Raw genomic sequence first — 26,774 nt, 5'->3', positions numbered from 1 at the left:
CACTACATAAACAGTTGGGACTTGCAAAATCACCTTGTCATGGCAGAGTTTTGTTATATCCGATCCCTTTATAACAAGGTTCCACTGCACCATAAAGTGGCCACCATTCAGTAAAGTCACACCAGCTGTTCTGGTCAAAAACTTTAATATAAGAGAGGCAATGGCCTAGAATTGGTTTTGGATGCCCTAAGTGATCGTTTATTGCTCAATACTAGCAGATCTTGCTCATTTCCGTACCCGGGGTCATGAGCAGGAAAGTGCACTACAGTATGCTACATATTAAATATCTGGCTTATCAAAGGTGCAAGTGGTAAAATTCTCGCTGATCAACCCTGACTACATCAAATACTAGCAGTGGAGAAGACACACTTAATTTAAGGGATGAAATCCAAATACAATGTCCTCGCATATTTCCGTTCACAACGAATCAAAATGAATCAAACTATAAGCCATTATTGCAGCGCCCTTGCTGTATTTCCATATACACTTAGTTATATTCTCTTATGATTAAGGACATCATCATTATTATCTCTTTCTAAGAACTTACCAACCTACATATCCAAAAAAGCATTTGCCCACATCACTTGGACAATAGGGAGCTTTAGATTTTAGACGCGCGGACGTTCAAAGGGAAAAAAACATGGTCTGAGCGTGCCCAGAAGCGCGCGTCAAGTTGACGTGCGCTTCTGCGCACGCTCAGACCATGTTTTTTTCCCTTTGAACGTCCGCGCGTCTAAAATCTAAAGCTCCCTAATATCCCCTTTACAAAGGAAGAAAACATATAAACCCAACTATGTACTACCTCCATTTCTGCAAGCTCTGCACGAGCGAAATAAATTTCAAATATTTACAAAATAATCATAGTACCTACACACAAGCTACAAAAATCTTTATATTACATTAAAAACTTTCTGGACTCCTGATGCGTTGATTAACATCGATCACACTGCAATATCATTTGGGAATGGTGTAGAATCATTTATTGCTCATATCAGAGATGAGTGAAGTGCATTAATGGACTTTACATGCAGATAGAAAGACTTCTGAAGAGACCCTTTAACAAAGAAAACGGGAAAAAAATACTAAGAAAAACACAGCAACACTTCATTCTGCATGGGAGAATTTCTTGTCAATTTTCTTCAAATTTGTAGGGACAGAGAGGACAAGATGAAATGCAGAACACTTCCTGCTATCGCACTGACCTATTACTGTATATGCCATATATTTCACGAGTCTAAATTTTCGCGAATCGGGAATTCCCAACGACTTCGCAAGTGGTGAAATTCGCGATCGTTACGTTCTGTACTGAACGGAGAAATATACATCATACTCATTCACATCAGGATCAATATTTTCGGGTGTCTTTAATTTCACGAATAGCACCTGACTCGCGAGAATAACCTCGCGAAAAATTCGGCGAATACAGTAACCCTTTCCCTGTCATGGACTTCAAATGAGGCGTACAACACTATCGGGTCTTCTGTGCCAGTCAGCACTCAGAGTACACACAGTGTTAAGAATCAGTGGAATTACACTTTGAATCCTACACACGAGAATGCCATTGAAATCACATAGGTAGAAGTTTGACCCTACAGCAAGCGAAGCATTTCCTTGATGCTTCTGAAAAACTTTACCCTCCCCCCTCCCATTCTGTTCCCCTAGGCATTTGCTTGTTTTTTATTTCATATATGCAAGTTATTTTTTTTAATAGTTATTACAAAATTAGAGCAACACTTACTTAACCTCTGAATACACCCCTGTCAGAATCTTTGGAAAGAGTAGTAAGTGAATGGATATCTCACTAGTCCAGTCTAATCTACTAGGACAACAACATTACGAGGGTGGAATATCTTTCACCATTTCTTTTTTATTTTTCTTTAATCTTACATTGGAAAATAGCAAACACGACGGGTGCAAGCAATTCTGAGCCTACATACGCTGTTCATTAACCGGTAGTACTTTCTGACAGGACACTACATGAAATCCAGTTAAGATTGCTGAGAGTGTCTCCATGTTGGCCATTTCCCAGCCACATCGCATCAATAATTTCCACCGTCCAACATGTGGTCCAATAGCTGAAAGCATTTGCAAAGTCAAAAGAGCGAATTGCAATCTGTTTCTCAAAACGATGGTCTACTCAAGCGCAGCAAAATGTTACTTCCTCAGCAAAATTGTTCCCCCTTTTTTTTTTAAACTTTGAAACATCAGTCTGTATTTCTTAGCAAAGAAATGGCAATGCTGATCGCGGCTTAGAAAATATTCAAATCCTGAACTTCATGTGCCAGCTCGATATACATTGGCATTGATTGCATATGTCTATTCTTTCTTCTTCTTTTTTTCCAGAAATAATGTACAAAGTAAGCAGCATATTTTATTTGACTGTACATGTTGAGTATAAACCAAACAAAAATGTTCTCTTGTCGAGCACATAAATAGTCATGATACATTTAATGCAGCAGACACTTCAAGGCAGGGGCACAGGTTCCATGTGGAGGTTTGTATGTACAGTCAAAATTGCTCAAGTCGACCTCGCACAAGTCAAATATTTGCCTAAATTGAAGGTCTTTTCAAGTTGTCTTTTCTTAATATTCTATTGATTTCATCACTCATAAAAAGGTTAAATTTTCTCAATCTGGAAGCTATTTCTTCAATCCAAAGAGATTTGACTTTAATAGGAAAGGCTGATTGTATTTTGAAAGTGCATCTGTGCTTTGTAATTGTTCTGATATTGTGCTAATTTTTTTTTTAAGACCACAAGTCATGGAATACGGACCTTCAAACAGCTTTGTGCAGAGGAAAATCTGTCTCTTTTTAGTGTTTCATTCATACTTTACACTTTGGTCCCCTCAGTCCAGTCATGGGGGTGATTACAGCAACTCAAACAAACCAACATGACACTGCTCATATGGTCGTGTCACAAAAGAGATCGAGAGCATCTGTGGCACCAAGCTCGACCTAAGTCATCTCAACCTACATTTGTAAGTTTTTGCAGGTCAAGCAATCAGAAGCATTCATACACTACTCCTGCCAACTTGAGGGCCGTTGCTTCCAATCCAGCAAACCTTACTCTTCGTCGTGTAACATCATCAATTTTCATCTATCGCATTCTTCTGCTGACTGATATAAAATCTTTCAAGAGAAAACCATGGATGCTTTAATAAGTACATGAGATCGTTTCTGTATACAATAAGACCATTTCTTTCCTATAAATTGATGTCATCACATCGGCTCAATAGTTGCTAAAACATTCTCTGCATAAATAAGCATTCTTGTGTACACGATTTTCACTTTGACCCCATGTTCTTGCAAAAACGTGAAACTGCATAATTTAGGCAAACTTCTTTATTTCTATTTTTTTAAAAGAACTTTCACAGGAACTCCACATGCAAAATCATCATTGGGCTAATCAATTACGAAAGCATTCAGATATCTGGGTAGTAGGATAAGAGAGTGCATAAACAGTTGTCACACTTCAGTGAGAAAAAACAAAAACAAAACTCAAATCACATTTTCAGTGAACCCTGAAAAGTAGGGCTGGTGTGAACAGTCTAAAGTAGATCCCCAAAGTGTTTTGAATGGGAAGTAGAAGCCTATAAATGTGATAAAGGATATCCCCAGTCACTCTAAGGGGATGAAGAGACTCTTGTTGCATCAGAAGTAAGGTATCAAAAATCACGACACATTAGTAACATGTACCTGTAACTGTATGTTGACACCTAAGCAGTACTACGATTTCTTAGTTTTTTTTTTACCCTCTGGCAAAAAAAAAAATAAAAATGCTTTGACAAAAGCAACCACCTAATCACCTGTTTAAAAGAAAAGGGAGCTTGAGCAATGATACCATTATTCCCTCTTCCATTCTTGAAACATAATTCAATGACTCTATACCTTCCATCATTTTTGCTTCAAACTGCACAATATTGTGAAAACGAAAGTTGAGAAAGCATAATTATAACACATTGTCGACGAGCTGAAAAAATAAAACGAGGTGATAATCGGTTTCCGCTTGGAAGCATATTCAGTTTCACTTCCTGCAGCAGGACTAATCGCTACAAAGTCTGACAAGTGATGAACATTTGCTGTGAGACAATGTGACAGGAGGAGACATAATTGAACAGGAAGAGACGAGAAGATACGTGGACAGTATGCACGAAGCAGAGGAAGAGACATTCTGAACAAAAGCGATCGTTTTCATTGAATCATTCTTTCATCTCATGCAAAGGCGTAGTAAAAAGGAGGTCCAGTGTTAAAAATCAGGGCAGGTATTTCTTCTTTTTTTTAAAGATTTTGTTTTGGGGAAAGGGGAGAAAGGCTTTTCCTCAAAGCTCATCCCTTAGTAACGTGTATCTGTTTTCGCTGGGTTTCAGTTTGACGAACTGGCTCTCCGGGGGGTCCGTCTTGCCGCCTTGGGGCTGGGTCTTGGGCGAGCCCGGGGCCGCGTTGGTCTGCACGGGGTCAGGCCCGTGGTGGAACTCGCGATGCAGCTTGCCCGAATGGAGATCTGCGACAAACTGCTTCAATCTGCCAGGAACACTACAGGAGAATTTAAAGAAAAAGGGGGGGGGGGGGAGGTAATATGTAAATGAAATGTGTCATCTTGATGAGCAGAAAAGACAAAAATATATATAATATATGAAAAGATCATGTGAAATAACTGAATTATAAATTCTTGCCTCCTTTTTGCATCCTCATAAATCACATTTCATCCATTGAAATTTGGCAATGTAACTGCTGATACCACATTTAAGATGTTAACATGGCTTTTGTTCTTGGTTTTCTACACACTCTGGTGCACCCTTCATTAAAAATTGAAAGAGCAATACACTCAAGTAAAACTTTGTACATGATCTTGATAATTGAGAAATTTCAATCTGATTTCTGATCCTTCAGAGAAAAAATTCACCATGTGTGCTTCAGAGGAAAACACACCTGATGTGCCCAATACAAAGTACTAAAAAAATATATATTTTTCTTTCAGCTTCTACTTCTCTTTTGTGGCAATACACCGTAAGTAACTGGTCTTGAAAAACTGAAGCTACTTACGTCAGTTCATTAATATTGGGGAAGAGGTACATATGTCTGAAGCTGTCTATTGATATGACAGGCAGGTCGGCAGGGGTTTTCCCCAAATGATGTAACGGGTGAGTGAACTTCGTTCCATCGGCAGTCAGAAAGTTCACATTTCCTGCAGTGAGACACAAAAGGAATGTCAGTATCAAAGTGCAGTTTGGGGAGAGCAAAGCTTGCCTATAAATATGCATGCACACAAATAATCTGTGTGAAGTGGGGAAGTGGGGTTAATGTGTCAAGTTCCCCAGAGGGGGGAAACAAGGAACATTCAAATCCCTCCACAGCTTCTATTTGCCATACATCAAACATGAATATATAACATCATCATTTCTATATATCACTTGTACTCCAAACTTGAAAAATCTTGAACAGATTGCTGATAGTACAATATACTGTCCTCACATCTAATCTACAGACATCATTATTCTCAAATCCATCATACTTGAATCCAACTCAAAAATGTATGCCCATTATGTATTTTTTTTTTTTTTTTGTCATGGCTACTACTGAAACACTGAATAATCGGTGCTTACTTACATCAATGAAGGGCAATTTGTCAGTCAGTTGTTAGACCGTTGAATGCAAAATGCAATTTTCAGGTTTTCCCCATATCAATTCAACATATATTTGAGGATTTCAAGGATCACCTGCAACAGTGACAACAACATAAGTAACACAAAATATCAAGAAAGCAGCATACATGTAGGCACATTATGGCAGAATGAGGGCAAAAAGGAAGCAACTCACCTCTTTCTGAAATTAACTCCCTCATAATGACTTCAGTATACTTCTGAACTATTCCTGTGTCCTCTGGCTTGTGGAAGAGGATTAAAAACGGCAGACCCTCCTCTGTTAATTCCTGTCAACAGATATGAAAAATAAGATAATAAGAGCAGCACATCCATTATGATAGCACTTCATAGTGAGATATGAAAGAAGAAGAAACATGCACGAACAGAGCAGGGCAGGCAGTAAAACATTATTACAGAAAAAATAACACAGATTGGTATTCAATGAAAGTGTGGTAAGAGAGAAATGTGGGAAAGTACATAAACAAAAACATCTAACTTAGTATAATTCCTAGTGTACTTTTTATATGAAAATAAAAAGAACATTTTTTTATGTATAAGACAACAGAAAGGAATGTCTCTCTGTAACAAACAAAAAAAGAGGGGGGAAGGAAAATTAGATGAGAAGGGGAAAAGAAAGAAAGAGAGAGAGAGAGAGAGAGAGAGAGAAAGAGAGAGGAGAAATCCAGACGAAACTTACCTCTCCATTTTCAAAAGTGATTTCTCGAACAAGAGGAACGCACTTATCATTTGACCAGGCCTGCAGCAACTCTGGGTTTGTGAGCGATCCTAGGTACAGCATATCTTGATCCCGAGACTGCAGAAAAAAAAGTAACAAAAATGACAGAAATCAAAGCAAATATACTTTTGAAACATACAATATATATGATCATAAAAAAAAAAATTATGATGATTTCAAACTGCCCTTACAACTTGACACACTTTCATTATAAAACAAGGAAAAGTAGAAATTACGCGGTGCGTAATATATGTCCCCGCCGGAAGTAGCATTAAGTAGCAAAATGTACAGTATAGGTAAAAAAATCAAGGTCAAAGGTCAAAGAAGTCAAAGGTCAAAATTCTGTGTAGAAGTTTTGAAGCCCTCACCTAGTGCCATCACATAAAGCAAATGGAATCGAAATCGGGTTAGAAATGGCGAAGGAGTAGGATTTTGTAGCCAATGTACAATATAGGTCAAAAATCAAGGTCAAAGGTCAAAGAAGTCAAAGGTCAAAATTCTGTGTAGAAGTTTTGAAGCCCTAACCTAGTGCCATCACATAAAGTAAACGGAATCGAAATCAGGTTAGAAATGGCGAAGGAGTAGCATTTGGTAGCAATATGTACAATACAGGTCAAAAATCAAGGTCAGAGGTCAAAGAAATCAAAGGTCAAAATTCTGTGTAGAAGTTTTGAAGCCCTCACCTAGTGTCATCACTTAAAGCAAACGGAATTGAAATCGGGTTACAAATGGCGAAGGAGTAGCATTTTGTAGCAAAATGTACAATATAGGTCAAAAATCAAGGTCAAAGGTCAAAGAAGTCAAAGGTCAAAATTTTGTGTAGAAGTTTTGAAGCCCTCACCTAGTGCCATCACATAAAGCAAATGGAATCGAAATCGGGTTAGATATGGCGAAGGAGTAGCATTTAGTAGCCAATGTACAATATAGGTCAAAAATCAAGGTCAAAGGTCAAAGAAGTCAAAGGTCAAAATTCTGTGTAGAAGTTTTGAAGCCCTCACCTAGTGCCATCACATAAAGCAAACGGAATCGAAATCGGGATAGAAATGGCGAAGGAGTAGCATTTTGTAGCCAATGTACAATATAGGTAAAAAATCAAGGTCAAAGGTCAAAGAAGTCAAAGGTCAAAATTCTGTGTGGAAGTTTTGAAGCCCTCACCTAATGCCATCACATAAAGCAAACGGAATCAAAATCGGGTTAGAAATGGCGAAGGAGTAGCATTTTGAAGCAAAATGTACAATATAGGTCAAGGTCAAAGGTCACAACTGAAATTCTGCGTAGCAGTTTCAAAGCTCCCATGTAGTGCTATCATATAAAGCAAACAGAATCAAAATCGGGTTAGAAATGGCGAAGGAGTAGCATTTTGAAGCAAAATGTACAATATAGGTCAAAGGTCAAGGTCAAAGGTCACAAATGAAATTCTGTGTAGAAGTTTCAAAGCTCCCATGTAGTGCTATCATATAAAGCAAACAGAATCAAAATTGGCTCATAAATGACAGAGAAGTAGCAAATTGAACATTTTGATCACACACGGATGCACAGACGGACGGACGGACAGACGGACGGCAACACAGACACACACATGTACGGAGCCCGTTTCATAGTCCCCTGCTCGAACTCGTCTGGCGGGGACAAAAAATACAGCCTCCCCACCCATCCCCCCTCCCCAAGGCTAATGGTAATCAAATCAAAATTATAACTTCATTTTCTCCTTCTCCTACTTCTTCTCTTCCTCTGAGTCCAATTAGTAGTGGTATAAAGAACAGTATAGTGCATCAATTGAGGGTATCGCCAATACGTACAGTAGGTGCCGTGCGCAGAGCAGCATTTTAGATGCATTATGGGATAGCTCATGGGACAAACTTGCCCCGGTTTTTGCTGCACATACACTTACATCATGCTCTGTCTTTATAAAGAGGTATTTTTTGTTGAAGATTTCTTCGCTTTCCATCATGTGACCAGCACATTGAAGCCTTGCAGTAGTGAACCATGACTCTAGTGACCGCAAATCAGTAAAGCTTAGACACTTTCAACTCTTTTAAGCTGAATTATAGCCATGAAAAAAGGGGCTAACAACGGAAAAGCAGACAAAGAACTCCATTGAATCGTATGGGAACTGCGACTAGCGTGAGACATCCGGAAGCAAACAAGGGACCGAGGAATCCCACAATGCACCTATGACAGAGCTCTTCAGCGTGCGCAGGAGTTTTTTACGTCATTGGCGATAGCAAGAATTATGCCATCTTAGCTTGACTTGAAACACTTTCTTTGATTAGATATACAGAAAACAAAAGAAAAGTTGTTGATTTGTTCTTTTTCTGATTTTCTCTTGACCTTTCTCCTTGTTTTCCATTTCTTCTTCCTATTCTCTTTCTTCAACTTTCTCCTTGTTTTCCCTCTCTTCTCCTTCTCCTTCTTTTTTCTGTTTCTCCTTCTTCATCTCCCTCTATTCCTCCTTCTACTCTTTCTTTTTCCCATCTTCTTCTCCTCTGCTTCTCTACCTCATTCTGCTCCTACTTCTCCCCCATTCAAATTCATCCTTCTCTCAACCTTTTTCTCCATGTTTCCCCTAATCTTCTTGACCTCCCTCCTCCATCCTCTTCTTCTCCTTCTTCTCATCCTCCTCCTTTACCTCCTTCTCCATCTCCTTCTTCCCCTACTTCTTCTCCCCTTCTTCTTTTCACTCTTCTCATTTTTCTCCTTCTTCTCCTTCTTCTCCTCATTCTTCTTCCTCTTCTCCTTCTTTTCCTTCAACGTTGCCTCCTCCTCCTCCTCCTTCCCTACCTTCTTCTTCTTCTTCTCTCCCTCAATGTCCTCCCACTTCTACCCCCATTCATATTCTCCTTTTCTCAAACCAAATTGGGCGCAGAATGGAAAGAGGCGCAACAGAAGTGATCAACTTACCCTTGGAGGGCGGTACATAATGCTGGGGCCTGGAGCCAGCTCCTTACTGAAGGCATCACTGTGTAATGGAAGAACAATAAAAACTTATTTTGCATTGAAAGTATATTAAATGTTTTTAAAGTTTTTCATCTTTCATTCTTTTCCAGGTGGGAGGGGGTTGACGGCTGAAAGATGAGAAATAAAGACCTGTGTATTCTTTTTTTTTTAATCTTTTGGAATACATGTAGTAAATAAGGCAACATGGAAACTATCCAGGATTTCCTAATGGAGTACGGAAACTGCACTTGAGAAATATTAGAAAAATACAAAATTTTAGTCTAGAAATCCATACATATCCTGCTCAGATCTTTCAAATACAGATCTTACAAATACTAGTACAAATAGATAGCTATCTAGATTTTTTTTTTTTTTTAATTGAGAAATGTTGGTATGATGTCATGAGGGCTGGGGGAGAGGGCTTTTGTTCCATATTTATTTTCCTGGTGTTTTATTTCTCTATCAATAAGATTTGATGCCAAAATCAATTAATCAAGAGTCATAATAGGTTTCTATTGTTGGTAGTGTTACCATTGCATCTAACCATATCCTGCTCACAGACACGTTGGAAATTGAAAATATTGCAAAAACATATCTCAAACTTGTCTAAACAAGGATTTTAGATGGGTGAGCCAAAACTTACCCTACGCCAGCAAAGAAGGAGCAATCGTCACGCAGTACACTGGCCACTCTTCTGAAGGTGTCATATTCCGATGCATCATCGGTTCTGAAGTACCCAATAAGTTTTCTCTTGGTTTCCTGCAAAGGTAGAGAGAGCGAGCGAGCGAGAGAGCGAAGGATGCAAAAATTATAATTAGACACATATCACAATATTTTGGCACAAGTCAAAGGTGGAGTGGCAAACATTTGAATGAGTGGATCAATGTTCTTACAGTTTATGTCTTCCTTTTACAACCCTGAAAATAAGATTACTTTCATAAGCAGGTACAGTATATTGTGAAGGCACATAATTAAGGCCTTTCCTCAGAATGATAGAACTGGAAACTTCTTTATGATGGAAGGGAGAACAATACCATAGATTTCCAGTGAATTTATTCAGACCCGCAAAAAAATTAGAACCGTTATTCTCGACACAAAAGGGGAATGACAACGGGTTAGTTTTTAATTTCTTTTTTAAAAACTCTGAGGTGTATTACCATGTGGATTACATACACAATGTTGGGAGTTGTGCTTCTTCCACCATGCAAAATTTTGTGTCATTTGCAAAAGGGATATACGACCTTTAAGAGGTAAGACTGGAAGACAAAAGGAGGCTGAGAGCAGACATGGGACTCTATCAATGGGAGCAGAACAAAGACAGGCAAAGTAGTGGTGGTGATTTGGGCATGTAACCGAGGGAGATGCATTTCCTTTATTTATTTTTTTTTTCTCCTTAAATGTTACATTGTAATTGCACTTTCGTTGGAGGATATGAAGTAAATAAAAATTTGAAATCTGATGTATGTCTCTATACAAGTGGTAAAAATTGTCTCAGAACTTGAATCATTGCCATGCTACACCAATTAAGTCACAGGCATTATCAATACCACCAGGGAAAATGAAAAATGAAAATGATTTGGATGAGAAAAAAAGGGAGACATTTTTCATAGTTATTCAATAATCAAAGTGTGATACACATGACATAGTATCTGAACTACCTCTACATTTACTTTCATAGCAAAATGACATCGTGAACTACGACTCTCATTCTTTTTTTCTTTTCTTTTTTATAGAGCATATCATTTTGTTGGGTGCAGTTAACCTATGGGCCCAAATTCACAGAGGTTGTTTATATCCAAACCAATCCAACCTAACAAAATCAGAAAATCTAGTATCCACCAAGTACACTGTATATTAGGTTGTTGTGTGACTGGTCAGAAATTATCAATTTGACAGGACGACAAAAAGTTTATTCTCAAAATTTAGCAACATGAAAAGGCAGCATTGAGATGGTACTTCATGAAATGAGCATGAAAACCCATTATTTCTATCTAGTATCAAATGCGGTTTGTATGCTACTCAAACCAGTGATGTGATTTCTAGGGATTCAAATTAATGCTGTACAAACAGAAGTATCTAAATTGCTGTGCATTTTGCACAAAATGAAATTAGCATGAAAATAAAATTTGTAATAACATGTTATCTCTTTGATTCCATGAAATTAAAAACAAGCAAAATTCATTTCACCCGACTGAGTGAGAAAAAAATTTCATGTGAAAATTTTGACTTTTAGAGTACAGCATTTCAATACAACTGTACCAGTTGATATTCCCAAGCAGTGTTTATGGCCCTAGCTTCCATTAACTTTAATTCAAGTTTTATTAAAGTCCATTCCTTTCAAGAGACTGACAGTCCAATTTAAAGGGTGTGTACAGTTCTGGTTGGGGTGAGGATTTAGCTTTTAACGTTTTGCAAGATATTCAGAATCCACTCTGAGATGTCAAAGAGTATGCAATTCTAAGAGGTATCAAAAGTTTATTTGACGAAAATCGGTTTTGAAATGGCTGAGATATCCAAAAACAAGGTGAAACAAAGAGATCCTAATAAAAGGCGTGGCCTGTCGCCTTTTCTTATTATCACTTTTTCGGATATCTCAGCCATTTGAAAACCAATTTTCATCAAATAAATGTTGAATCCTTCTTAAAATTACGTGCTCTTTTGTATTTCATAAGAGGTTTCTCATTATCTCATTTAGGAATGTTATAAACCTGAATCCCCACCTCAACCAGTACTGTACAGTTCCTTTAAGACATGCATCTCTGCGACAAACAAAGATGACCCTGGCACTGCCCTGCCCCACGGCAACACAAGGCCCCGCCCCACAAAAACACGAGGCCCCGCCCCCCGCCACTCACGTCTAGTCCGGAGACTTCCTCCGGCTTCCCCAACCTCACGATGGGGTCCTTCAGCTGCTCGCGGACGAAAGTGAGGAAAGCGTCCTTCTGTCGCTGGGAGCGGTACTCGCGCTTGGCAAGGCGGCCGCCCCGAAAGAGCTTCAGTGTTGGGTACTTGGATATGTGGTATCGCTTGGCAAGAGTAGCTGTGTGACAGATATACAGAGCAAAGAATTGAAAGAATCATATCATTATCTCCAAAAACACTTTTGGCTTTCTTCAACAAAATTGAAGTTTGTGTGTCCCTTTTGCAACCCTGAAAATTAATAACCATATATATATATATATATATATATATATATATATATATATATATATATATTGATAATCTGTCAAATTGTAGAGTTACCGGTATGTACAGTGTAATCCAGACCTTTTCTCAGTACAATGAAACTGCAAACTTCTTTATGATGGTGGGGGGGGGGGGCAACAATACTAATGACATCCAGTGAATTTATTTGGACCATGGAATTATTCCAACCATTATTCTCGGTACAAAAGAGAAATATGTTTTCACGTGACATGGATTTAGTTTTTAATTTCATTTTTAAAAACTCTGAGGTGTATTACTGTAAGATTACACAATGTTTTGAGACACTATCCTTCAACAATGCAAAATTTTCTGATGTTTGTAAAAAGGAAGTACAACCTTCAAATTGCTTCCACATTATCAAGTCCTAAAGGGAGGCTTTCTGCTAATGAAGGTTTGAAGAGATTTATTAGACAATGCCTCTGAGAAATGCCTTGATTGTTTTCTCAAAAAGACAAAATTCTTATGAAATCATCAAACTGTGGTTGACTGTGCTAAAGACACCATGAGCTACTGGAAAATACTAAAATCTAAAGATAAAATGTTGGAAACATTTGGTATATATGGTCATGCTGCTGCACATTAAAACATTACTAATCAAATGGACATTAAGTAAAAAGGTAAGACCCACTGTCAAGTTGTAATCAAAGTTCATCTTTTAGCAAGTGCTAAAAGACAATTAGTGAGTCATATTGTAAAGTAAGCAAGATGGATTTTTCCACTGCAATTCAGGAAAAGGTAAAGAGGAACACATAATTTTTGTTCTTGGGATTCCGATGCAAAGACTGGTACATCCACTTTTACTTTCAAGCTAGTATTAAAGGGGCTCTCTTCCCACATGTGCATTATTTAAAGCAACAGGTAGACATTATATCAAACATGGGAGAGCAAATGTTGGGGTGACAAGCTCCTTTAAATATGCTAATCATTTCATCTTTTGGCACAGAAAAATTGCACATCACAGCAGCTGCCAGAAAAATCTGTTTGTCGACAAAGGTCTGCCTGATACACAAAACCGACATTATGCCACCGCTATCTGTGTTATACTGTACACAACTTAGACAATATGCTGCCCTATGCATACAATGTATTGACCCATTGATAAGTTCAGGATTCAGAGGCTACAAATACAATGTACATGTACAATGTATGATGAATACCCAACTAATTTTTATGCATCCCTTTAATTTTCTCTTATTGTACCTTTAAGTTGGTGCAGAATGCAAAATGCAGTCTGATGTAAAATTTTACTTGTTTTATTAAATATTTCCCTTGCTCTTTTATTCATGCATAAAAATGGGTATTGCAAGATACCACTCGGAATCACCATTTGACAGTGCCAATGACATGGTATCGGAGTCAACTAGAATCGCTGATAAAGGGGTTAAGCTCTAAGTTTGATTTTTTTTTTTACATCTGATAAAAGCCTGTTTTTTTTTATTCCTTCTTTCTTTCTTTAATTCACTACACCAAGTGTTGTTTGGAGAGAGAGTAAAAAAAAAAAAAAGAATCACATTCAAGCACCCCTACAAGGATTGTGACAAAAGTGGGCTATTAAAATTAAATGAATCCTTGAGGAACTGCTTACGGTTCTTGTCGCAGTCAAGGGCCGCGAAGACAACCTTGCCTTGCTGTGGAAACTCCACCTTGGCCGCCTTGGCTGCCTCCTCGAATATGGGCTTCAGCATCTGACTGAATCTACACCTGTAGTAACAGAAAAATGAAATTGTATATCAAATGTGAAAACATTTTCTTCTTTCAATGATGGATTTCACACACCAAATATATCCTGTTTGTAAACATATTCAAAGACAAGTTTAGTGCTAAGCATAGGATCTCTTGTATTTTTATTGCAAAAGCAAATTAGAATCTCACATATTCCTGTAAAAATGTTTCTGAGAATTACATTTCCCACAGGAAGGTAAAGACACTTTCAAACTGAAGATTGCTTGATTCTTGATACATACACATAGGCATCATTTGGACAGCTTGAAATTTGAAACACTTTTGATTATTAAATAAAGCAAAGCTACATGTTTAAATTTGGCCCTTGATTCAAGTTTGTTGACAAACTGTGCCCTCTTAGGAAATTCACATATTACTGCATACATTGCAGTTGTTCATGTTTAAATATCATCGAAATATGTTGTCCGATGTGTTCAGAAGCATGTTCCATATGAATTCCTCATTCCACTCATATCTCACCCAGGACCGCTACAATTTTCGTAAACCTTTTACTTATTCCACTTTAAGATTGCAATCCATACGTTTTACAAGTGTCAAGGAATGGAATTCTATTGATGGTGACCTTAAATCTAGCACTGCTACATTTTCCAGATTTAAAGTACTATATAAACAGAGTGTATTTAGACAGATGGTATCCATGACTGACTAGACTTCCTTTCTTCCTTTACCTTTCTTTTTCTCATCTCTTTTTCTCTGTACACTAAGGATGGATGTGTGAGTGAGTGTGTGTGTGTGTCTGCCAACAAATTAAGCTAAGATATGTTTTTGTGTTCAATAACAGATGATTTAAGTACATATATATGTTATTTCAATTTGGACTAATCTTCTTCCTTGCTCTTGGAACACAATTTACATCAAACTGGACAGAAATATATCATATATCAAAACATTTGATTCTGTTCTGGTTTATTTCAAAAGAATGCTGTCAGGATTTTATTCCCATCATATACTGTCAATTCAATACCCTTAATCCACCTTGTCGATTACCAATTTAAAATGATGGGGAAGCGCGGCCATTATTTCAATGGAAGATATCTCGCTTTTTTCAAAATGTTTGAAGGCAGTCCATGTGCAAGAGATCTCCCAACACATACCTTACAGCCACATCTTCCAGCTTATGCAGCCTTTGCTCAATTAACTGTTCAGCCACTTAACCCTAGCCTCCTCTCACAGCATGCATTGTGAGTGCTATTTTAGATTTTCTGCCATTTTCTTTCAATGTATTTGAAAGTGATACTTTCCCACAAAGAACAAAAATCTCATTCTGCATTGAAGCACAGTTCTAATCACAAGGCACTATACAAATTTAATGGACTTGCTTCACAGTCTAATACTTCATACTTAAGTGGGCAAAACCTGTCATGTGATCATGTGTTACTCTTTTGCACGGATTTCCTGTTATCCTTTCTGTGACTCATATACATATATGTATACACAGACATACATATACATCTACATGTACAGCTGTACGTAAATTATACAGATATAGATAGATGAGATGTATTTCCAACTGCACTGTGCATAACCTATATTTTAAAAAATCAATTTTTAGTAAACATGGACTTTTGTACAGAGAACAAAGAAAACAGAGTCAGTGGATCTAAAAAGTAATCAACAGACAGACAGAAGGACACTCAGAAACATTTTAAAAAAGATTTTAAAAAAAGATTTTAAAAAAAGTAAACTAAATCTACAGAAAGGCAAAATCATCCCGCTCGATGGATACGCATAGTGTGGCACAGTTTATAGCATCAAGAAAACATAGAAAACAGAATGAGGAATGAATCTGAGATCATGACAAAGTTTAACAGACACACTATCAAGGAAGATAGAGAGAGAGAAAAAAAAAAAGAAGCAGTAGAAATACAAAGAAGAGGACTAAGAGGGGGAGAGGAAAATACCCTTGAACTTTGTATCCTTTTATGGGGTGTGTGTGTGTGTATGGGAGGGGGGGGGGGAGGGAATAATGTCTTGGAACACCCATCATATAGGATAAGAATTTAGAGCAAAAGGTTTACTACTAACCTTCAATAGTCAGCCAGACTTACAAGTTCAAACCATCCATCTCTACAACAATCCCACACACTGGCTCTACAGAAAGCCCTCAACAACAAAGTCTGACAAAACATAATTACTTTCTCAAGTTCCACCCAAGACTACTTTCCCCAAACATCGAAATTTGAAAACTCAGAAGATTACTATGAGATGTGCTGAAATATTTGACACTGAAGTTTAATTCCCAATACTAATACCCTTCATGTTCTCTGGTCTGGAGAATCACAAGGTATGTGAGTCAGAAATCATTCACACATACTTTTTCTTTATTTTTTTTTCACAATCTAAAAAAAAGAAGAAAAAAATGGCCTCTTTTATGACCTCACCACTCCTCTTTCCAAACTCTGGGGATCATTTCTTTCTGGAGTTCACAAGAAAAGCCCCCTGCTTTCAGCACCTACGTGACGGTGAAGCAGGTTGTGCTGAATTTTTTTTTTTCTTTTAAATACAGCCAGCACATCACGACTTACAGACAACTTTTCTGGCACAAAGTTATTGATACAAAGGTCTAGTAGAGGACCACTGCACAACAGTCATCTTTACCACTATTCTGACCATTTGAATCATCTGATAGCGGTACAAATGTACACATTTCACTGTCATGTGTCTTACGTCTTGTATTGGACCTCACCAGACTCTACTAATATCAAAGACACAAAAACAAGTTAATGTTTTGTTTTGTTTTGTTTTTCTATTTAAAATCTAACAACAAATGCCTTCTTATAGAAAAAGTCAGTTTACAATCTTGAAGTTTACTTTTAATACACATCTTCTCCTGCAATATAAATTCAAGGAAAGTGCAAAAAACCAGCATGTGGATTTTTAAAACAAATCTAGAGGGGCCCATTTGTTTCTGGAAACAGAATAAACAGTCAACACACCCCTTTCTCATTACGGTGATATCAAAAAGAAGTGCAGCCTGGTTTTAAAGGTAAAACTGTGAAATAGCATTGGGTGGGAGCAGAGATTCAAAAATTGTTCGAGATATCACATTTGATACTTTGTACTGTAATGTGTAGGTCAGATAACTTTGTATCACAAAACATCCTACAACATAAACATTTTGCAATAAAGCCTAAAATATAAGAAGATATCACTAATTTTCTCAAAAAACCATAACTGTAGACGGTATAGTCCATAAACATTTTTATTGTAACTATTGTTCATATTTTGTATATCTACAGTGTAACAATACTTAACATTGATTATACCGATTCAAATTTGTATATTAGTTGTTATTATCCCTAATTCACATTATAGAACTATCATGAAGCAATAAAGTTGGGTTTTTGTTTCATCTGCAAATGGATCCTTGTTCCAAGGCTGCTAACATTATATGTAGAGAGTAAATGTCAACAACCACCAGGCAGGTTCCATAAGAGCTATCAGGGAGATGCTTGAGTGTTGCATGCACCTAAAATGGGCAAGAATAATTTTCCTAAACCGCAAGGATTCTATAATACACACTTGTCAAGGCATAGAGAGATACATTCTGCATATCAGCTTTCAGAGAACCTCCTGCAGAATGGTTGTGATCTGGCAAAACTATGTCCGTCGTATGTGGTGATTTTGAGATATTCACGCTTAAAGTTTAAATGCTTGCCGATTTTCATAGTGATTTACACAGCTGGGAATTGTGTTTTAAAACAAAAAGGGAACTGATATTTTATGTTTTATGTAACTCGAAATACAAATTTATTATCACATATTTAGAGGTACTTTACAGTTGTTTAAAAGATACATAGTTCTATCCGATCAATGCAGGTATGATCACCTGCTTTAAATGATCTGGCAAAACTACAGTATGTATACTTTTGAGAGACAGGGAGACTGGGTAGATCTTATTTAGAAAAAAAAAAACTGACATGATCGAAGAAAAACAAATTGAGTTATTGGAAAGTACACCTGAAACATATTGTATCTTTCATGCCTTTTACAAGACTCTTTGTTTGTTCCCATCTTAAATCAAACACATGCCTGTGAGCCTTACATCTGGCTGTGAAAACTGCATGCTCTGTTGCAGTCTCTCCCATTAATCAACTAATGCACATGGTGGCAGCTGCTTCTTGCCTTGTACAAGGACCTTGGTCAGTATCCTGCGCTTTTGATACATTTAATTAGGAAAAAGCTCAAACGTCCATCAGCATCAACTACAGTTGTCACTGACGACGGTGCAATATCCACTTTTTATTTTCATACTGTGCAAACATTACAAGTGTACAAATTTCCTGATAAAGTATAATACACTGCATGTCGCACAGTGATAGACACAGTCTTACAGTACAATGTCCACTGACATGGTAAACTATTGAACATTTACTTTACTGTTTGATTGAGTGTGGGCCATAAAAAAATTAATAAATATAAATAAATAAATCACCAATGAACCTTTGACACAAATGGAACACACAAAGAATTTAATATTGTTCACCTGGAATGACACACCACTTATCCATATGTTCCTCCTTCCTTTATTTATCTTATTAGCAATCAAATACATTGTCACACTACAATGTACAAATATGTCTCTTTCTCTGTAATTACTCACAGTATCCTGCATCACTACAGACATGATTGATCAAATGCCCCTTCATGCTGTGCATACTCTTTATTGTCGTTATTGTCATTGGGTATCAAAGTCTGTATTTCATATCAAAGTTACACAGCAAAATGCAAGTTCCAGGTCAGAAGTAGGTTTGGCTAACTGTAATATGAAAAGGTAATCTCTGTTTATTAGTCATTACAAGTATAACAAACACTACATAAATGTAATTCCCCTGTGTCTCCTGGTACTACAGTATGGATACCAGAAGAACTACCGTGTTATAGAAGGGAACAAGGAAATGGAAATGTGCTGTGATACAACAAAATGATGTAACTTTGATATCAATACTACTACATAACAAATATATTTTTTATTTTTTATTATTGGAAAAACAATGTTTAATAGCATGTGCTATCATAGAGAGGTTGGAATAGCATAAGAAAGGTCTTAGCTGAGATGTATAATTTGTGTATTATGTGTATCATAGGACATCATGCTGTCAATAAAGTGTATATCAAGTGCCTACAGTTGTATCACTGCAATGGGGTGATGAAAGGACAATGAGGTGGCATGGTAACAGCTGGTTCGGTTGTAAGCCCACACAGAAATTATAGCTTTGTCATCGTGGACAATAGGTAGCTGAATTACTTATAAATGTATTCATATCTACATGTATCGATAGTTTTCCTAAAGGACCCTGTAGCACATGGTGCCATCCACCTTTACACTATCAATGAATTTCAGTACTTTGAATTCAGTTTGCATGTATTAGTTGTTGCTATGTTGGGCAAACCCTGGGGAACAGGTGGTCCACAAAAACATGTTTATTAAGGGCACTCAAAATCTGGAAAGTGTTGCACTATAGTGTCGTAGCTCAATGCTACAAGGTAAATACTTGAACTAAAAAAAAAAATAACAATACAGATGGCATTACCATGCATTACAGTATCTAATTCCATTTAACATCTATACAGAGAGGGAAAATATTAAGTTTTTAATCCTGGAATTACTCTGTATGCACACACATAATGCACTGACAATACAACCTGTACTTCATCATTAAGACCTAAACTGAAATTAAACACATAAGAAGTACAACTTTCTGGAGAAGCAAAAATCAAAATAGCAATTAAATGCTTGGGTCTTCACAGGAAGAAGTATAATATTTTTTAACAGTAATGTGTTTGTTTTTAATTGTACTTGAAATTTTCTAATGCCATACAGCAGACCTATGAACTTAAATTCAAAAGGTGACAGGGATGTCATGTACACTGTCTGAACAAGCAAGGTATCATTTTGAAATAAACACACTGAATGTGATTGATCAAATGCTATGATTTCATTTTTTTTTTTTTTTTTTTGGGTGGGGGGGGGGGGGGGGGTTAACCTGTAATTACTGCTGTACCTACCCCCTACTGTTATCTACACGGTGAAAGTTGAAACCTCATGCTCTGGTGCGAATCCAACACACAAGCTTCGTTATATGAATGCCATACAGCTGTATGATGATTGTAGCCACCGTTACCGCTAACTGGCACCTGAGTGCACTCAAGCATGTTATTGCCATCTCTGCAAGTTTCTGCCAGTCTGTGTGCATGGGAACAGCAGCCTTCTTCTACCAAGATTTTTTTTTGTCTTATACTTTATTATTACCCATCATTGCATGAAACATCTCATCATCATAACAAATGTTGTATTATATTTAAAAGAGAGGAGCTATCATTTAATAGCATCATCATGGAGAGGGGGTATAGGACTAAAATTAAGAAATTACTTTCCTAAATAATGTACCTCTATGCTTCTTCGATATGCAGTTCTGAGGAATTATACTTCAAGGGAGAGAGCTTGTGCAGAATGAAATCTGCAGAATCTATGCCATCACAAACCGCTGTTTCTTCCACTTGTGAAAATGAGTATCCAGGCAAGAGCCCTGTGCTTTTAGAGGGCAAGTGCCCATTTACTTTATTAGCCCAACAGGGAATCCCAGTAGCCCCAGGCAAAGCCAGTAAAGTGGGTTTGAAGCATGCTGCAATCAGTTAACTCACTGCTTTTAAATGAGAACTGGCAACGCCATTAGCAAACTCTAGGGGAGGTGTAATATCTGGAAGGCAGTGGCTTTACTTCACAGAGTGACAACATTTACAGCAGAATCTGTTGTGCTTGAAGGAAGATGCTCTCAAGAAGAGTATGGCAGTCATCACACACCATGTCACATGTGTCCTCATACATCACACACAACCGTATGATTACATGGCCTGAAATTCCAGGAATTTGAAAGAGTGACATCAACTTCCTCATCCTGGCAGGATACAGAATTTACTTGTTGCTGGACTTTCTTGGGTAAAATTTGTGTACAAAGTGCACCTTTTTTTGTACACGGATCTTGTAGATTGTACAAATCAATGATGTTTTCACAAAAATTATAAAACTTCACAGTATAATTTAAGACAGAAGGCATGTACACTGTATAGGTGTACAACTATGAGCACAGGCTCTTTCAAGGTGAAAGCTATCTTAGGTGACTTTTATCACTCTGCAATCCAAGTTATTGGGAGGTTTCTCACCATTTGTCCAAGCTGCTCAAATTTTAGCTGAATCTGCCTTCTTCCTTTCACAGTATTTCCAGTAAAAACTTATCCCTCTTGGATGAGTCTGCTTTCAAACACTTTCATTTTTCCATTCCTTATTCATATCACAAATTATTAAGTACTGTGATAATATGCAGGAGGAATATTTTGTTGCCATACTGTATTGCAGTCATATCATACAGAAATATCTGAAAGTTTGTCTGCACGATATGACTTTTGTGTATCATGTGTTGTAGTAAGGTAACTCTCGCTTAGTTTGTAACTCATGTACGTGTTTTAACCTGCCATTCGTTTGCATGAAATGGTGGACCTAGTTTTTGCTTTGTTCTAGTCACATTGTCTTGAACTTGAATAAAGTCATGATTAAAAAAACATTTGATCGTAATCATATTTATCACTTGATTAAATTTTCATACTGCAATTCCCTTAATATTACTTCTTCATGTCATTTCTCGGCACAGCTTATAAAAGATATACCGTTCCAATGCAAAACTTAAGCATTATAATTTTCACACAGTATTTCAGAACTTTTTATGAAAGTCTGGCAGAAAATATTGCTTTAATACTAGCTTGTGATTTCAATTCTAAATTCAGTGTACATACTGTAGAAAGAATCTTCAATGCAAAAAAAAAAAGATGGAAAAACAGGAACAGTCTATATAGTTTGCAAAAATACGGAGATCAAAGGATTATATTGTATGAGGAAGCAACTCATACTAGAAAGCCAACAGGAAAATCAAATTACATCCTTCATTGATGTGAAGGAAGAGACCATGATATAGGCATACATTCTATGAATATTCATTCTGAGGTTGAGAGCATCAAAGCATTATGCTTAATTCTGGTTTGTACTAAGGGCTAGTATTTCTATATCAAATTTTCAAATCCTTGATAATTTTCCTTGATGCTGTAGCTTCTTTTCAAATATTGTGACAACTGACAATATGAGAAGAGCCATAATGTATCATGTACTGTATTTGCAGTCTATTTTATGACTCAAGGGCAAAGTCCCAGAAAAAAAAAAAAAAAAAAAAATGTGTGTACTACTGTCCTTGGAAAAGGCAACTTACATGTACATACAGTTGTACATACGGTATGTACAACCAGTCCATGGTACTTTAGGAAATTAAAAAAAAAAAAAAAAAAAATCATAGTGCTATCATGCTGTATCATACATCACAGCTCCATTGTATGTTTAACTATTCTAAAACTGAAGTAAAATTGTATGCAGAAAACCAGAAGAAGAAGATGTTTGAGATCTTGTATTTCATTTCATTCAAATCAAAGATCATACACTTCAACATTTATTGCACTAAATCAAATCTTCCTTCACCATGGGATGAAATATAGAGACAGCACACTCACCAGTTTGCATAGAAGTTGACCAACACGACTTCATTGTGCTGGAGGATGGCATCGATATTTGACTCTTCAAGCTCCACAGTTGCTGACTGGTTGGTATAACATCCAACACAGGAAAGCTGCACATACCATGAAGAAAGGGAAAAAAAAATCATACATGAATAGAAGCCTCGAACAGGAGTAATTCTAATATAATATTCTATCTTTGCATACTCCCCTTCTTGTTTCGTTTCTAACAAGTTCTCAAAGCTCTACCTTTGTTTATCCCACAGCATAATTAATCATTCAAAACCATGTGTGATTTTTTTTATACACTTTCTTCTCTGAGTGCCATACTTTTTTCTTTCTTTCTGACATTGTAAGAAGATGTACAATTTCTATTCCAGATACAAAAGGGTACATCCCAGTTAGTTTTACAAATTGGAGAATAGAGAACTGTTGTTAGAAATAAAGACTCAAGAGGCAAAACCAAAACATTTCAGATTCAAGTGCGTAAAGTGCATCTGACAAATAATCAGTTACGCTTGTAGGGCAGATAAAAGTGGCGTGCTATATAAAGACACAGACTAGGCCTACACTACAAAAGGCTGTACTCATTCCTTGTTGTGAAAACCCTCATACCGTACCCATACCTATGATGGTGAGTGCTCAGTGCAGGGGAGTTCCAAATGCCTAGAGCTGTACAATATTTTGACATTTTGTCTTCTTTCCAAATAATCATGTCCCAGTATGAGGATCATCACTAACCATAATTGGCTTAATTTTCAATTATCTATCAACCCATCTTATATTTTAAGAATAGGATGACAGTTGATCAAAAATGATTGCCAAAGAAGAATGAAATTTGTGTGTGTGTGTATGTGTGTGTGTGTGCGTGTGTGTGTGTCACTGTATCAGAAATGTTAGAAAGAAAGGTTCAAAATAAAGTGACTACCACTGTAAAAATACATGTTGCCTTAGACTAGATGTTCTAGAAGAAAAAAGAGAAGATTGAAAAAAAAAAATCAACAAACGATTTTGATTTTAAAAAAAGAATTTGAAATTCTTTGATGAATTATTGAAGAGAGGATCATTGCTTGATTATCAATATACGTTAACCTTTTATAACAAATTGAGAGAAAAACATGGTCATATTATGGTCACATGACTATATGAGGCAATGCTACCCATACCGAGTGCCCAAAAACTCCCTCTGTTGTTGTTGGTGGTGTTTATTGGCACTTTTCAATCATTGTGATTATCTGCGCCACGTCTTCTCCATACTATAGTAGGAGTCCATGAAAGAGTCTATGAGCTCGATTCAGTTTATCACGTCATGCTCACTCTGTTCTAGGTTTCGGCTCACCTGTCAAGTGGCAGTGTGTGAGATCAATTTCCCTCCACCATTAATAGTGCAGTATGTGCAGTGCATCTATATATACACATTTAAATAGCCTCTTTTTTGTATACATTGTATTTTAACAAAATGCATGAGAACACAAAATGTGTAAATACCAACAATTTCAGTATGCAATCTTTATTGCATCATTTATAAGCGCTTTGTATTTTTTAAATACACACACAAAGCCTTAAGGGGCCTCTAAGGGAACTTGTTGCATTTATTCCTGTTGCCATGGTAATGTCTTACCTTGGTATCATCAGTTTTCTTTATCAATGTTGAAGTATCAAATACTCCCACAATTTGTATAATGTTTGTCACTTTGGTTCCATTGTCTATTTTTTACCACAATAAAAAAAAAAACACTAATTGTGGCCAAAAACTCCCTCCCTTAATATTAGTCTCTAAAGTTAGTCTGAGTTATAATTTTGTTGGCATGATCCAACCACTGTCAATGATAAAACCCAACTCATGTATGCTATATGTGAAAGGCAACAACACAAAACTCGAAGACGGACTTTTTTAGTATCAGTGTATGTAATGAATGCACCTATCTAGATCTAGATCATAGATGATAGTAGTACTAGATCTTTCATATTTGACAGGGAAGTGCGGTTAACGTTAGAAGACATTGTCAGTGAGATGAGGCCAAGGGGTTGTATCATTATTCATAACTCCTTGATTTTGAGGAGAAGTTGTTCAACTTTACTGGCAGTCATGGTCTTTTCTAACTATACACAGCCCAGTCGCTGAACATGGTACAGTACGTCGCGACAGGGCTGTACGAGCGCGACCACCAACCACTAGGAGAGCGACGTAATCGGATCACGATAGCTTTGACTTTTGATACTTACGATCATTTTTGTCACCTCAAACTCATCGAGTATACTCTTCAATATTTACTCTACATCTGATGCTATCAGTATTCAAATGTACGTAATGAAACTTACCGAAATTGATCATCATATCCAGCATGTCCACACGGTACACAATCTTTCACGCCAGGCCAAGTTTAGATATCGGGTGGTCACGTGATGTGAATGCCCTTTCAAAAGGTCGCGCTGTCGACCGTGCTGCTACACTCAAGCAGCGCACGCACCGTTACTAGTATACAGCTATAAACTGTACTGGGCTTGGCGGTGGCGGCTGGCGTCTGGTCGGGCGAGGAGCATTGAGCTCCATACCACGGTTATATTGTGTAGCAGACGCCAAGGTTTGTTCGACACTTTCAACGCACACGCCGCGCGCTCGCTCTGGAGCACTTCCGGTCACGCATGCGCATAAGTCAAGGCGCCATTTTGAATCCTGCAACGACGAAGCCCGACGGTCAGGAATTGCGCCAGAAAGTGTCATTTATTTGTTCCACCGACTTATCGCAAGTGGTCTCCATGGACCCAGTGTGGCGAACTATTCTTCTGTAATAGAAACATGCATTTAACGTGAGTAAAGTATTCTGTTTAAAGGAGAAAAGTATACGTTTTCCTAAGTTTTGTAGTTGTGTTGAGGTTCCTCACTTTAAGGCTGCATGCCGTGCTCGTCAGACGCTGTTTTCGCATAGCGTAACAGCGTCTGGTCGGGCTAGGTCTTTTCGAATGTGAGACCAATGTCACACAACCTTACTTACACATTTACAATCACACTACAGTTTAGACACTGTCACTGGGGAAATATGCATAAGATTGATTGCCGATTACACACCAATCAACACACGCTCCTCCTAAACTTAATACTATCACAGTCATGGTGGTATTTTGGTAGGCATACACTGGCAGTGGTACAAGTCCTGCACACGCAATCTCTAGTATCACAGCTCGCTCGTCGGCCCGGTTCCCTTTTTGCCACTGCTACACTGGTTCTTCACGCATCATGCACAGACGACGCCGTACTCGAGCTACCCTGCCCCACAGCAACGGGGAGGATTTCCACTCCACTCTGCTATACCGCTACCGTCTCGATGCAAACAACGTAGTCTCAATTTCACATACGAATACCGAACCTAAATACCAGCATCACACGAATCAATCAATGTCATCTTGTCACTCTACAACCAATATTTCTGAATACAATGATACTTACCAAAAGTACAACCGAAGAAAGGAAATATTGGTTCATTTTCAGCCCTGACATACTCGTTACTGAGGTCCGACCTGAGCAGCAAACCAACAACGGCCACGTTAGTTGATGCTGAAGTTCAAAGGTTATCATAATATCGATCCCGCTGCTTTATCTATCGATCAATTGAATTTGATCGATTCTACTCATATCACGCATTTTCTATGTCCCTCGCAAAGAGCTTTTCCCCAGTGGTGGGGAGGACAAAAATCTCTTTGGTCCCTCGTTAGTTCTTAGCTCTTTTTCAGTTCGGTTCATTTATTTCTGCAACTTTTTTCACGATACAATAAGTTGAAATAAAACAAGTGTGCATCACAGTAGTCATAGAGAGCAAAATACATGTAATGAGTGCATAAAACATACGATGATAAATTCAAATACATACGTGCAAATATTATCTTATATAGATTATCTTGTTAGTTCTTTTATTTTTTAATTTCTGCACATCTTATAACAACAAACACACATC

General features: G+C 37.4%; 1 protein-coding gene across 1 annotated transcript; it reads right to left on the bottom strand.

The window, feature by feature from the left end:
* Positions 1–1,171: 1,171 nt before the first annotated feature.
* LOC139718533 (endoplasmic reticulum resident protein 44-like) lies at positions 1,172–26,365 on the bottom strand. The gene is made up of 10 exons (XM_071630005.1): positions 26,270–26,365; positions 22,819–22,934; positions 14,108–14,223; positions 12,171–12,355; positions 9,959–10,074; positions 9,280–9,337; positions 6,340–6,456; positions 5,818–5,929; positions 5,044–5,185; positions 1,172–4,533 (listed from the first exon to the last, which is right to left on the bottom strand). The coding sequence occupies exons 1-10, from the start codon at positions 26,318–26,320 to the stop codon at positions 4,320–4,322; spliced, it is 1,227 nt and encodes a 408-aa protein (XP_071486106.1). The 5' UTR covers positions 26,321–26,365; the 3' UTR covers positions 1,172–4,319.
* Positions 26,366–26,774: the final 409 nt, after the last annotated feature.

Source organism: Diadema antillarum, unplaced genomic scaffold (genome assembly GCF_040938485.1).
Source record: "Diadema antillarum isolate AM-2024a unplaced genomic scaffold, OU_Dant_1.0 scf00000095, whole genome shotgun sequence".
Taxonomy (NCBI): Eukaryota; Metazoa; Echinodermata; class Echinoidea; order Diadematoida; family Diadematidae; genus Diadema; species Diadema antillarum.
Note: the sequence above shows the minus strand (reverse complement) of the source record. Positions and strands in the feature narration are given on the sequence as shown.